This window comes from Erigeron canadensis, chromosome 1 (assembly GCF_010389155.1).
Source record: "Erigeron canadensis isolate Cc75 chromosome 1, C_canadensis_v1, whole genome shotgun sequence".
NCBI classification, from domain to species: Eukaryota; Viridiplantae; Streptophyta; class Magnoliopsida; order Asterales; family Asteraceae; genus Erigeron; species Erigeron canadensis.
The window spans coordinates 30,224,271-30,240,117 of NC_057761.1; the positions used below are offsets into that span (position 1 = coordinate 30,224,271).

Below are 15,847 nucleotides of genomic sequence, written 5' to 3' on the forward strand. Positions count from 1 at the left end.
TATAAAAGGGACAGAATGTATTCATTAAGTAGGCAATGTACAAAAAAAGCTTATATACCAGAACTAGCTAGCTTATATACTAAGAACAAAAAAAGCTTGCAATTTTCCATAGTCATATATCACATATATGGCCGTCTTAATATACTTTCTTCTTGTCTTGATCATCCCTCGTGAAGCAGATTCAATCAGTTTTGATTTTCCAAATATCAGTCCACAAAATCAGAACACTGATATAGTTACTACGGCTGATGCTTTTATATCTACTGATGGAATGCAATTAATTCCGGATAAAAACTTTACAGCAGGCCGGGGGATATACAACAAGATGCTTCATATATGGGACAAAACCTCTGGTGAGCTAGCCAGCTTTTCTACTAATTTCTCATTCGTGATCGAGTCAGATATAGTTGATCCAATTTATGCTGATGGCCTCACATTCTTCCTTGCTGAGAATAATTCAGTAGTAACAATCGGTGGAGCCCTGGGTCTTCCGGTTAATAATAAGACCTACACAAGTTTAAATTTGTTTGTTGCAGTGGAGTTTGATACTTACTGGAACATAGGATGGGATCCAGCAGAGATTTCACCAAATCGTCATGCAGGCATAAATGTTAAATCTCTTAATTCTTCAATCTTCAAGAAATGGTCGATCAATATAACAGAAAAAACACCCTGTCACGCTAGTGTAACGTATGATTCTGTGTCGAATAACCTTGGTGTTATTGTCACTGACGGTGTATATGGTACAATTGACCTTAATTACATCATTGATCAAAGGAAAGTATTGCCCGAATGGGTTATTTTTGGGTTTTCAGCAGGAGGTGGACTTCGGTTTGAGAAAGTTACAGTTTTATCATGGAGTTTTAGTAGTTCAAATCTACGTGTAGATGAACAAAAGGCACCACCCCCAACCCCGAAAAAAATGGCAGGTCATGTGGTTGGATTAATAGCTGGATTAGTTGTTGTAATTTCTTTTGTGGCTATCCTTATATTTTATTATTTATGGAGGAGGAACAAACACAGAAGAAATGAAGTAAGATATCATGCGAAGATGAACAAACGTTTCGAACAGGGGACTGGACCAACAAAATTCTCTTACCGCAAAATTCTTCGGGCAACTGATGGTATTGCCAAGAGAAACAAACTTGGGGAGGGAGGTTTTGGTGGGGTTTATAAAGGTTTACTGAAAGATCCAATAATGGATGTCGCGGTGAAAAGGGTATCCAATACATATGAACAAGGTATCAGGGAATATACTGCAGAAGTTGAAATAATTAGCCAGTTAAGGCACAAAAATCTGGTAGAACTCAAGGGCTGGTGCCATTGGAAAAGGAAGCTCCTGCTTATTTACGAGTATATGGAAAATAGGAGCTTAGATCTCCATCTCTTCAAGCAGAAAAGCTTGACATGGGACCAGAGAAAAAGAATTGCAAATGGCCTGGCATCTGCTTTGTTGTATCTTCATGAAGAATGCAAGAAATGTATTTTGCACAGGGATATCAAATCGAGCAATGTTATGTTAGACTCAGATTTCAATGCAAAGCTTGGTGATTTTGGGTTAGCTAAGTTGGTTGACCATGACAAAAGCTCTGAGAGAACCAAATTGGCCGGGACATTGGGTTACATGGCTCCTGAATATGGGGAGACTGGAAAAGCAAGCAAAGAATCCGATGTATATAGCTTTGGAGTAGTTGCACTTGAAATAGCTTGTGGGAGAAAAGCCATCGAGTACGAGGCCCCTGAAAGACCAGAGGCTCCGGAAAGACCAGTGGTATTAGTAAAATGGGTTCGGGATTTCTACGAGACTGGGAATATTGAAAAAGCAGTTGATCCGTCTCTTGGATCAGACAACAAGGAACAAATTGAGCGGTTGATGACTGTTGGGTTATGGTGTGTACACCCTCTTGCAGACCAACGCCCATCAATGAGGCAAGCCATTCAAGTATTGAACTATGATGCTCCCCTGCCCAAACTGAGTAAACTTCCATCAAAGATGCCGGAAATCACTTCTTACGCCTCTCCAAATCCTCCAGAAGATTTTCATACGATGCGTTCTATAATTATAACTTCTTCTTCAAGTTCTCGTTCTAGCACGCCAATTCCCTCAAAGCTCTCTACGTCATCAGCAACTTCTTCTACAGCTGCGTTGCTCCGTGGTTGATTGTAACTGGAGGAATTTATATGTTCAATGTAATTAGCATATCTTTGATTTGAATTCATGTAATTGTCCACTCAAAACTTGGTACGTGTTTGTAGCAAACGAATGTTTGATTTGAATAAATGTAAAAGTCACTTTAAAACTTTACGTGTTTGTAGCAACTAGCAAATATTTATGTTTCATTTCAATTAATGTAAAAGTCACTTTAAATCGAGCATTGTTATGTTGGACTCAAATTAGAACGCAAAGCTTGGTGATTTTGGGTTGGTTAAGCTGGTTGACCATGAGAAAGGATGACAACCATATTGGCTGGGACGTTGGGTTACATGGCTCCTGAATATGTGATGACGGGAAAAGCATGTAAAGAATCCGATGTATTTAGCTTTGGAGTTGTTGCATTTGAAATAGCCTGTGGGCGAAAACCCATCGGGTACAGGGCTGATGAGGAAAGGCAAACAACTTTAGTAGAATGAGTTTGGGATCTCTATGGACTGGAACTCGATCTTCCAGAAGCAGTTGATTCATTTCTTGGCTCAAACAACACATAACAAATTGAGCAGTTAGTGGTCGTTGGGTTATGGTATGCACACCCTCATGCGGACCAAAGGCCTACAATGAGGCAAGCCATTCGTCGCATTCGATCAAGTATTGAACTCCGAAGCTTCCCTGCCTATACTCCCCCCAAAGTTTCCGAAAATCACTTTTAACCCACCTCCAACTCTTTCAGAATTTGGTGATTCTTCAACTACTTCTCCATCGGCTTTGCTTTTCAATAAATGTTATTGCAAGTATATAATTTATTTTATTTTAAAAATATCATTAACCTCTTGTGTACTTTGACACAGGATTCAATCTAATTATTTTAAAAATATCCAAACTTGAACTTGTAACTCTTTGAAATGCCCAATTGGCCAATATATATGTAGAGGCCGAGAAGCCCAGATCCAACTTGTGGTGAGTTTGACTGGGTCGGCGGACTTTTCAGTGGGAGTCAAACAAATACATATGATAACTTAGCAGATCGATCATCAAATGTGAGAAGCATGGATCATCTAACTGGTCGTCATTTGAATGACAAGATGGGATAACAAATGCAAACAAAATAGCATGAAATTTGGATTTGGTAAAAGTAAACGCTGAAACATAATCTTTTGTTTTAAAAATAAGTTGTATCAAGAAATTAATGCTATTTACGTTAGATAGAGACATAGAGTATGGCTTTCAAACGAGAGTGACAGATGAAATCAACTTAATTCAAAGTTTGGTATGCAAATAGTCCTCGATATGTAAATGTATGCAGTGGGTCTGAAAACGATTTCAAAGTGTCTAAGAATTCAAAAGGGACTGAATGATATTTTTTAAGTAGGCAACATGTTCATATATTATTAGTATTATATTATTATATATACAAGTTCCAAAATCATATGCTGTATCATATATGATATATGGCCATCTCAATATATTTTCTTCTTGTCTTGATCATCCCTCATGAAGCAGATTATATATATATATATATACAAGTTCCAAAATCATATGCTGTTTCGATTTTAGAAATCTCAGTTCCCAAAATCAGAACACGGATATACATATTATGGGTGATGCGATTATCACTATAAACGAAATGCAATTGATTCCTGATAATAAAACTTTTACAGCGGGCCGGGGGATATACAACAGATTGCTTTTCTACCAAATTCTCATTCGTGATCGAGGCGAGTATAACTGAATATTATTATGCTGATGGCCTCACATTCTTCCTTGCTGAGAATAATTCAGTGGCAACAATCGGTGGAGCGTTGGGTCTTCCAATTGATAACTCATCCTATACAAAGTTGAAACCTTTTGTCGCTGTGGAGTTTGATACTTACTGGAACAGTTGGTGGGATCCAGCAGAGCTTTCCCCAAATGATCGTCATGTAGGCATCAACGTTAACTCCCTTAATTCTTCCGTGTTCAAGAAATGGACGATCAATATAACAGAAGGAGCACACTGTCAAGCTAGCGTGACCTATGATTCTCTGTCAAAAAACCTTGGTGTTTCTGTTACTGACATTGTATATGGTGTAATTGACCTTAATTACATCATTGATCTAAGGGATGTATTGCCCGAGTGGGTTATTTTTGGGTTTTCAGCAGCATCCGGAATTCAGTTTGAGAAGGTTGCAGTATCATCATGGAGTTTTAGTAGTTCAAATCTACAGGTTGATGAAAAAAAGACACAACCACCAGCCACTAGACTGAAAAACAATACTCAAAATAGCCTGCTACCACCTACCACAAACCATATGCCTGTAGATGAAAATAAAATGGCAGGTCATAAGGTGGGATTAATAGCTGGATTAGTGGTTGTACTTTCTTTTTCGGCTATTGTTATTTTATATTACTTATGGAGGAGGAACAAATACAGAAGACATGAAGTGGGATATGATGCGGAGATGAACAAAGATTTCGAACAGGGGACTGGACCAAAAAGATTCTCTTACAAGGAAATTCTTAAGGCAACTGCTGGTTTTGGAGAGACGAACAAGCTTGGGGAGGGAGGTTTTGGAGGGGTTTATAAAGGCTTTTTGAAAGATCTAAATACCTATGTTGCGGTCAAAAGGGTGTCCAAGATTTCTGAACAGGGGATCAAGGAGTATACTACGGAAGTTAAAATAATTAGCCGATTGAGGCACAAAAATCTGGTTGAAGTTAAAGGCTGGTGCCATGAGAAAAGCGAACTCCTGCTTGTTTATGAGTTTATGGAAAATGGGAGCTTAGATTTACATTTGTTTAAGCAGAAAAGCATGTTGACATGGGACAAGAGGAAAAGAATTGCACATGGTCTGGCCTCTGCTTTGTCATATCTTCGTGAAGAATGCAAGGAATGTATTTTGCATAGGGATATCAAATCGAGCAATGTTATGTTGGACTCAAATTTCGATGCAAAACTTGGTGATTTTGGGTTAGCTAAGTTGGTTGACCATGAGAAAAGGTCCCAAACAACCATAGTTGCTGGGACATTAGGTTACATGGCTCCTGAATATGTGATTACGGGCAAAGCAAGCAAAGAATCCGATGTATATAGCTTTGGAGTTGTTGCACTTGAAATAGCTTGTGGGCGAAAACCCGTCAGGTACACGGCTAATGAGGAAAGACAAACAACTTAAGTAGAATGGTTTGGGATCTCTACGGGACTGGAACTCTTCTAGAAGCGCTCGATCCGTCTCTTGGCTCAGACTACACAGAAGAAGTTGAGCGGTTGGTGATCGTCGGGTTATGGTGTGCACACCCTCACGCAGACCAACGCCCATCAATGAGGCAAGCCATTCAAGTATTAAACTCTGAAGCTTCCCTACCTACATTCCCATCAAAGATGCAACAAATTGCTTTATATGTACCTCCAACTCCTATGTTATTTGGTGATTCTTTTAGTGTGTGGGAGGGGAAGTACCAAGGTTGGATGCTGCCACAGTACGGATGATATCCCTAAAATGAAAAATTTAAAACTGTGAGAACACAAAGATGATTATTTTTTTTAATTTATACTTAAGGGGTGTTTCGGCTAGGTTATTTTTGAAGCTTATAACTTATTATCATATAACTTATTTTCCATAAGCAATTTTTAAATTTTTTTTTTCTAATTAATGAGCTTATGTTTTATATTGAAGTCATCAAATTAATAAAATCTAGAATAAAACATAGAAATTAAGCTTATCACAAATAAACTAAACACAAGCTACACCGAACGCTCACTTACGCCCACATACTAAAACATTCTAGTGAGAGAGAGAGGGGGGGGGGGTAGCAAGTACGAGGAAGGAAGAAGAAACCGATCCAATTAAGGAACTTGATTCCTAGAAGTAAAATTTCAAGTGTTAAATATTTTGAAGGTTGATTTTAAAAGTCAAACTGGTTAAAGATTTAGGTTGAGTGTTGAATCTTAAGTGATGATTAATAAAGTGAGGTTCGTCTTAATTGATGTCTTTGTTGATATGAGATATATGAATTTTTGATGTAAAGGTTACTTTGTAGAAAATCAAGTTTCAATTTCAATGTGACTTTTATACAAAATTTGATTATATGTATATTTGAGGCAGACTAGTTGACTGCTTAACATAAGTGCATTAATTGTTATTGGAGGTGTTGAAACCATGTTGAGTGATGCCATCAAAGCTGGTTCGGTTTTGGTAGTTCTTATGAAGAACATGACTAGATTGACTTTAAAAGTCAAACCTTTAATGACCTAAAAGAGGATTATTTTGATGTTAGCTAGTAAACCGTAAAAGTGAAAATGACCATCTTAGGTCGATCATTAGTAACATATGTGGTTGTTTATGTGTTGCTTGTTAGTTGTTATAGGAGCTAACTGCTAAGGAGTGAAAACTTGTATGTCCGTAAGTGTTCATTTTTGAACCAAAGGCGAGTATATAGGACCTAAATGAATCGGGTGGGTTATATAGAGTCAGATTACATACGTGTAAGAGGCTTTGTATGATTATGAGGCTGATACGAATCTTCGTTGGCTGATTACCTGTTTTTTGAATTACTTGTTATATGTCTAGGATTGACATAATTGTGTGAGTTCCCTGTTTATGAGAAAGGCGGGGATTCTTATATGGCCGAATGGATCCATTGATGGCTTAATCAAGTGGGCGGATCATATGGCAGTTTATGGTTGTAAATTCATTTATTTAGCTGCTTATACATTCACTAAGCATTAGATTACTTTTATAGATGTTATGGATGTAGGTCCAAGCATGTCACAAGCTAAGGATGGACAAACGGTGGGAAAGGCATCATGAAAAGCTGAGCTGTGAATTGCATGTGCTAAATAATGTTGCTATCTTGAATCATGGCTGTGTTGATTGATAAACACTATAATGTTGTATTTTGATTGTGTTTGTAAGAAAGTCAATATGGTCAGTCTTTTTGTGTTGGGGTTAAATACAGTTGCCAGAGAGTTGTTTGTTGTCAAAGATGCCGTTTTTGGTTTGCTCCAAAGGTGAGTTTTGTTGTAGTAAAATTAGGATAAACTGCTGTTAGAAGGTTAAGTATTCTGTAGCTAGTTCTACAGGCTAAGTGTGCTGCAATCGGGCCGTTAATCTCACATCCACTCTGGGTGAAGATTTTTATGACTCTTGGAGCATGTTAAAACCATTCCAATACTCATTTGTTACCAGCAAGCTTTATGGTCTTGCTAAATTGCAAGAAGCTGTCGCGATATCTACAGATCTGCCCAAAGTCAACCATATTACCTTCATCATATACTTGGTCTAATTTTTTAGAACTTTGGTCATAAAAATACTTCATTGACCACAGGCACAGGTATAACGGTACAAAACCCTCGGAGATCCATTCAGAATGAAAATGAAGTTGGTGTATCAAGAAAAGGTAGATCAGCGCAGAAAACAGAACAGAGTTAGGATTTGATCTCTATGATACATGTGTTAAGCATTCAAGATATATAAGAGTGTACATCCTAACCTTACGTTTTTGGTAACTTGGAAAGCATAAACAAACACAGAAGACATGAAATGGGATATGATGCGGATATGAACAAAGATTTCGAACATGGCACTGAACCAAAAAGATTCTCTTACAACGAAATTCTTCAGGCAACGGGTGGTTTTGCAGAGACAAACAAGCTTGGGGAGGGAGGTTTTGGAGGGGTTTATAAAGGATTTTTGAAAGATAGTAATATGTATATCGCGGTCAAAAGGGTGTCCAAGACTTTTGAACTGGGGATCAAGGAGTATTGCGGAAGTTAAAATAACTAGACAACTGAGACACAAAAATTTGGTGGAACTTAAGGGCTGGTGCCATGAGAAAAGCGAGCTCCTGCTTATTTACGAGTTTATGGAAAATGGGAGCTTAGATTTACATCTGTTTAAGCAGAAAAGTTGGTTGATATGGGACAAGAGGAAAAGAATTGCATATGGTCAGAATTTCATATGGTCTCGCTTCTGCTTTGTCATATCTTCATGAAGAAGGAATGTATTTTGCATAGAGATGGTAAATCGAGCAATGTTATGTTGGACTCAAAATTTAATGCACAGCTTGGGGATTTTGGGTTAGCTAGGTTGGTTGATCATGACAAAAGCTCAAAGACAACCATGTTGGCCGGGACATTGGGTTACATGGCTCCTGAATATGTGATGACCGGCAAAGCAAGCAAAGAATCTGATATATATAGCGTTGGAGTTATTGCACTTGAAATAGCTTGTGGGTGTTGGAACCACGTTAGTGTGACCGTCACTGATCATGTGTCATTCCTGATATGATAATTGACGATAATGAAATCCCTATGTCTAAGTAAATATTCGATGGACGTATTTACTCTTAAAGACATATTATAGGGTTTCCCATTAGGTGATTGGACTTGAGAGGACTAATGAGGCACGAATTAAACACCAGAGGGACTTAATATGAAAATACTCTCCTTATATATATAGAGAGTAATTAACCCTAATTTGTGGTTAATCACAACGAAATACACAGCCCCCCATATCAAATAATTCGTCCATCTTCTCTGTTGAATTCATTAGATCAGAATTCATCACTCCATCCTAAATCAATCATCTTATTTTGGGAACCCGAAATCAATGACAAATATGTTTAATGCCTTTACAGGTTCTTCTGGATCTCACGGTACGTGTATATTACGAATTGAATCATGTTATATTTCAACAGTGGGCGCATCAGGTTCACGGCAGATGAGGAAAGACAAACAAGTTTATTAGAATGGGTTTGGCATCTGTATGGGACTCGAACTCTTCTAGAAGCAATTGATCCGTCTGTTGGCTCAAACTACACAAAAGAAATTGAGCGTTTGGTGATCGTTGGGTTATGGTGTGCACACTCTTGCACAGACCGACGCCCTTCAATGAGGCAAGTGAACTCTGAAGTTTCCCTTCCGATACTCCCATCAAAGATGCCAAAAACAACATTTAATGCCCCTCCAATTCCTTCATTACTTGGTGATTCTTCGACTACTTCTCCATCTGTTTTGCTATTCAATTAAATGTAATTGCAAGCATTTACTTGTTAGCATGAAGTGATGTTTATATATGTGTGTAGGGTAAGGTTCATGTATATAAGAAATATTAACATATAAATATTATATGTATTATTAGATATAATTTTATCTCTATCTCTACTATATTATAAAACATTTGTTTCCTCTATTTTTTCAATTTTAAGTAGTTGAAATCCCAAAATACCATTGTCATATATTCTTAATACCCTTGGAAAAAATTTCAACAATTCATTTTTCTCTCTCTCCTCAAATCTCATCCACTAATTTTTTTCTCTCCTATACTTTATTCAAAATCTTTTATCTCTACTTCATTTTATCTCCTCTATAATATTCAAATTCGGATATTGGATGAAGTTTTCAAAAATTTCGGATATTCGGATTATCTCTGAAAAATACATGAACATGTATATTTGAAATGGGTTTGGACGAAGTTGTTGGGCTAAAAGAGTAAAAAGTAAACAACAAAAACCCTATTCCTTCTCAAATTTAAAGATGCATGAGCCATTAACTTGAAAGTGGATCGAAAGCTCAAGAATTTGTTTTTTTCTATTTTTATAAAAAAAATGACAAGTATTAGATGTTAATAATTTGAATGCATTAATGACATTCAAAGTGGACAATATGTTAAAAGATGAACCTCGTGCACTTTTGCAAAACAACAGCGACAACAAGCTAGTAAATAACATATTCAAATTCAAAAGAATCCTTATACATGAATAAATAAATAAAAAAAATTACATAAGTTAACATACATATAATTTGTTGCATAATAACACATTCCTACCACTAAACTAAAACATGATTGTGGATTTTTTTGATCGACACATGGCTAACTATTTACGTGGCTTGTGTCATTTTAAGTTATATATATAGTGAAAAGTTCTATTGAGAACCTTTAAAAAAACAAGAACTTTTAGGAAACTTTTTAATTACGGGTAGTAATGTAATATACTAATGAATATTTAAATTAATCAAAATTATAGAAAATCATCTCCCGGTTTTTATCTCCTTCATTTATGACTTTTTTAAAATCACTAGCCTTCTTCCACCAATTTTGATTTTTAATTCATCGTTAACCTCTTTTCTTCCAAACAACGCTCTTTTTATTACTCTTAAAACTACAAGTATGTGTTTTCTATCATTAGAAACTATCTTAGATATGGTTATATCCATCATTATTAGATTTTATTTTCATGTTGAATAAAAAACCATAACATTTGTTGATCTAGTGAAGCATTCGGTAGCCTTTAAATAGCTATTAAATTTCTCCAATTCTATCAAGAAATTATTGAAGCACTGAACAAATACCAATATCATCGCTTGATCGATACAATCGTTTTGATTTCATATCAAATCGACAAAACATAACAATGGCTAGCTAATAAATCTGGATATCTCGCAAATAAATTAAAAAATCATAACATTAAACAACCAAATGTCCAACGAGTGGCTTATGAAAACATCCACCACATTCTTCTACACCATTAATGTACAACAAAATTAATATGCAAGCTAGTCTGTCAAAATCAAATGAAGCCTGCCAACCTAGATGATCTAACACTGCTCCCATGTACCTTATTAATTCATTTTTTTGGGGTGCTTTGCTAGTCCCTTCATCTTCTAACTTATGCTTTTTACTCCAAACACTTGCAGGCACCTGTTTTGATTTTCTTCGTTGATTGCTTGTGATCCATCGACTCCACAACTGCATTATACTCTTGAAATGGACATATTAAAACGGACACATGATCATTATACTCTCTACTACTAATAATATATGCATCCCACTTACTTGTTGCACTTCCAAACATCAATAAAAAAGCAGTACATGCACATATATTTTACCCTTTACAACCAAAGGTAATCAACTTGATCACATATATACAAAGGTTTAGCACAAATAATCATTGTACACACCAGATTGTCATTCGATGATTGCTTGCTATCCACCGGCTCCACAACTTGATCGTATGGTTCCTAGCATACTATTTAACCCTTGATCACAAATAAACAACCTGGTCACAAATAATCACTGTACACACTAGATTGTCATACGATCGTTTTTAAATCCGGATGACAAGCACATTGATCATCAATAATCATGGTTTCTAGCATACTATTTAACCCCTGATCACAAATAATCATGGTTCTTAATAATCATGGTTCCTAGCATACTATTTAACCCTCATCACAAATAATCATGTAGCATACTGACAGTCCACAGATTGCACAACTTATATTATAATTAAGCTAGACAAGAAAGTAAATAAGAAGGTAATCAACAAGAACAATAACAAGTTCAATTGTAACACATCTATGCAAGTATAATCATATGTATCATTGATTAAACGATGAATACATGGTCGATATTACAAACTTGACTTACAAGAATACAAATGAATAAAGTAATTGCTAAGTCTAGACACATTACAAACTTATACAATTACAAGAAAAGTGACACACACTTTTTAAAGGTGACTAACACGCTTTTTTATGTTGCGGTTGTGTTGCCTTTTATAGAGGAGAATTAGGGCAACACAACCTTACAATGATAGTGACTCAATGGTGGTTGTCGACGTTCCATTGGCTCGAAGTACTTGCATGCAAGAGCCTTTGTCTTCTTTACCAAATCGGGTATGAAAGAGAAAACCCTTGAATTGGTCCCAACTGTACCTTAGCCATACAAGGCAAATTACAGTTGGAAGAACCACCATGTGACTTTTGTCTTCATCTGGTTTGAATTCTTCTCGCCATGACAAACATTTGGGCCGCATACAACCCGCTGAAAAGAGTCACTGGACTCGCTGAAGACTCACTGACGACACACGTCAGCGAGCAAGTCTGGTCAGCGAATCCAAGACTCAACACATACTAATTGATGGTCCAAGAATGCACTGCTTGTGTTTGATTTACTAACTTATAATGTAAATGTGAAATAACAAGAATAGAGACGAGAAGTAAAGAATTAGTTTAGTTATATGTATTACAAACTAAACGATGAAAACATGGATGGTTGTTTTACAACAACAGTGAACAAAAAAAAGAAAAGATTGATGGTCCTTTAATGCACTACTTGTGTTTGATTAACTAACTTGTAAGATAAATATGAAATAACAAGAACAGAGACGAGAAGTAAAGAACTTTGTTTAGTTATATGTATTTCAAACTAAACGATGAAAACATGGATGGTTGTTTAACAACAACAACAATAAACAGAAAAATATGTTAAGTTTTTGAACACACAAAAACTTAACAAATAACAAAAGAGAATAAAGTAAAAACTGTGGAACACACCAACCAAATGGTGGCTAGGTCAAGTGATTCCTTTTATAGGCAGATAAGGAATCACATAACTACTCTAGTAGATGTTGACACATGAAGGTTGTCAACTATCTATCGGTGGATCATTCAGATCTGCAGAGGTCTCTTTCCTTCATCTTGTTTGTTTCCAAAAACGGTATGAAAGAGAAACTCCATTGCACCGAAGTAGTGCAATGTCACATGTCTTCATCTTGATCTTTCAACACGTGTCCTTGATACCATTCTTCTATTCTTCAAATTCCCGCTCATATTTGACTTACAAATACTGGACGATGAGTCATTGAACATATACTTTAGACTTTGAAGATAGATCATGCTTGCAGATATATGTGCTCGCTGAGAGCTCGCTGAGTGAGTCACTCGCTGAGTCCCTCAGTGAATCCCTGATCCAACAATCTCCCCCTATTCGTTGAGGAGACTTAGCTGAATAGAAGGTTTGCAATCATAAATATTTGACAAGAGGTCTTTGGTACAATGCTGATTTTATATATGACGAACAATTTACAAATACAGCAAAGTAAACAAATTACAAGTATTAATCTACTCCCACACGGATTCTTGTTTTGCTTCTATGAACGCCTTATCTTTTTGTCTCTCGGACTTCATTAGCTCTTGATCGATCAGCTGAATGAATCTTGGATTGTTTGAAGTCCTTGAGCAATATTTTCTTAATTTAACAAGAAATCCAGAGGGAGCAATGGAGATTTCACTGGTCCTGAAGAAGAGCTCATGACCATGAACATTTGTAAAGCAAAAACCTCCCAGATCTTCACTGTACAACCCTTCTACAAATAGCAGTCTTTAAGGCATGCGAAGGTTGAGTGATGATTCCTCCCCAATATCAGACTTTGGTAAAGCTCTAAGCATGGTGGGGAGAGAGGATGTACCCTGACCAGAAGCTGTCCTCTTGACACCACTTCTGGGTTGCTGAGGAGGAGGAGAATATGGATGTCTGGCAGCGCTGAGCAAGGAGTCTTCAATTTTGTACTTCTTTTCCATCCTCCTTGTCTGCTTGATTTGATCACCAGCCATCTTTAGGAGTGGATCAAAGACCGGTGTTTTGTTGTCTTTGATGAGCTTATAGATTTCGATCCACTCAGTGGGCCCAAGGGTGTCAAATTTGACATTCTTAAGAGTGAACATCCTGGGCACACCTTTCCTCTGAACTTGAAGGTTCATTCCTTGTTGAGTAAGAGCAGGCTTGATCCACATGATCTCTTCTTTTCTTTGCCTCACCTCTCTTGAAGTAAGATAGGCTTGGCGTGCTTCTTCAAGCTTCTTCTCCTTACTCACAAAGAATTCAAGCTCTTTCCTCTTCAGAGCTTCCAAGCCACCAGACTGCTCGGCTAACCTTTTAGTTTCATCATCAGCACCCTCAAGTTCCTCATTGACAATCAGCTCACTTATCAGTTTCTGAGATAGTTCTTCTTAAATTTTCTTTTTCCTCAACTCTTCTTGGATGACTGTCTCAGTGGGAGTGAGTTCAGCAGATGCTTTTGAAGAAGTCTTGGGAAGAGCACCAGACATGAGCTTGTCTTTTTGTGCAGTTGCTGAGATGGGAACCTTAGGTGGTTTGCCTTGAGTTACTGCTACTGCTTTTCCCTTATCAGCATACTTCTTTACAAGGGCAGCATGAAACTCATCAGTTGGCTTGAAAGAGGACACATTTATTGGCCTCGTTGGCACAACTTCAGCGGGCTTTGCAATTTCTTCTTCAGCTTGCTCCCCCTCAACACTTGCTACCTATACATTGTCTTTTGCAGCAAGGGGGACACTTTCAGCAGTTGGGGTCTCCTCATTAACCGCAGTTTTCTCCCCCTTGGAAGTAGCTGGATTACTTGCTACTTCCACTTTATCCTTTTTGAGGAGACCCATCATCTCCTTCATCATTTGTTTGAGGTCAGAGACCTCCTTTTTAAGCTTGCGTTGGCTGCTGATGGATTCATCTATCATTAGCTTATCAACAGCCGATGAAGAGAAGTTTAAAGAAGATTTGAGAGAGGCTATCTCATTTGTGAGAGTTGAGAGGAAATTGTTTTGACTTTTTGAGAAGGAGTTGATTGAGTTTTGAAGATGATTGAGATGAGCAGTGAAGAGAATATTTGATTGGGAGAGTTGTTGAAGAGAAGAGAGAAGGGCAGTGCTTTCAGTAGCCGTCGCTGACTTAGCAATTTGTTCTTTAAGTTTGTTCAGCGAGGCAGAGATAGAGGAGTTTGAGACACTAACCCGATTCATACTTGCATTTAGAAGGGTTTGATTTTGCTTGAAGAGCCTTTCATTTGATGTAGTGTGTTGCTGCTGGGCCTTAATCATTATGATAATCACATCTTTCTGCTCAGCCAGCCCATCATTAAGATTATCACTGCTATGCACCAAGTATTGAAAGTTTGTATGCGCTTCTAAATGTACTTGGGAAACCTGATCAACCAACCATGCATACAAGTACCCATGCCTGTTTCCTTGACTTTGACACACTTGTATTCTTCTTAACAGTTCTTGCAATTGATATGTTTCAACATAATCAAGCCCAGGCAAGTCAACTGCAGTGTACATCCTTTCAGCATCGTCAAGATCTGGCATCCTTAGAGTTCTTAGAGAGACTGGGTACTTGGAGCAAGGAGTGCCAAAGAAATCTGGATGATGCATAGCGGGTACTTCCATGATCACTTCATCATCCAATTCTTCCACTTCAACATACACTCCCGGCCTAATGCGTTGATTCTTGCATAGCTCCTTCCTTCTATGCAATTCTTCATTATTAAGCTCAGTCTTAAACTCTCCAAAGTGTCCCACAGGTTCAAAAATTGCTGTGGGCCTTGGAGAATAAGAAGGAGGAGGGGGTATGTCAGCAAGCATCTCGGGCATCTCTTCATTATTTTGAGGTTCGCCAATAATTATATAGCCCATATCACCTTCCAAAAATTCACATACAACCACTTCTTCTTCACTCTCTTCAGCGGCAGCGAGTGTAACTTCTGCTTGAGCATCTTGTGGATCAAACTCGCTGCCATACTCGTCTTCCATTTCAAAGTCTGCAAAAAAGTTAGTCTCGGTCCCTGCACAAACAGTTTCCGATACATTCATAGAGTTTGGGGAAAGGGAACCTGGTGCCTCAACCTCAGTGTGTTGTTGCACTAAGGTATCATCGGCCGTAGAGGATGTTGACTCTAGCATCACCTGTGATCTGGCTGCTGTCAACGACTCAGAAGGTATTTGAGAAGAAGGGGGAATATTTATTTGGGGTGGATTTGGACTTAGACCTCTAGTGGGTTGGGGTGACCCAATATATCTTCACCAACCTCTCCTATAGAAATTTGAGGTGGCTGCTTGCTGCTCCCATTTAACTCGTC

General features: G+C 37.6%; 2 protein-coding genes across 2 annotated transcripts; both read left to right on the top strand.

Annotated features, from left to right (window-relative positions):
- The first annotated feature begins 127 nt into the window (after window positions 1–127).
- Window positions 128–2,161, top strand: LOC122589487 (L-type lectin-domain containing receptor kinase IX.1-like). The gene has a single exon (XM_043761785.1). It carries the CDS (start codon window positions 128–130, stop codon window positions 2,159–2,161), a length of 2,034 nt encoding a protein of 677 aa, XP_043617720.1.
- Window positions 2,162–2,451: 290 nt separating this feature from the next.
- LOC122589497 (L-type lectin-domain containing receptor kinase IX.2-like) lies at window positions 2,452–9,161 on the top strand. Its single transcript, XM_043761796.1, has 3 exons — window positions 2,452–2,622; window positions 3,814–5,273; window positions 8,843–9,161. Exons 1-3 carry the CDS (start codon window positions 2,452–2,454, stop codon window positions 9,159–9,161), a joined length of 1,950 nt encoding a protein of 649 aa, XP_043617731.1.
- Window positions 9,162–15,847: the final 6,686 nt, after the last annotated feature.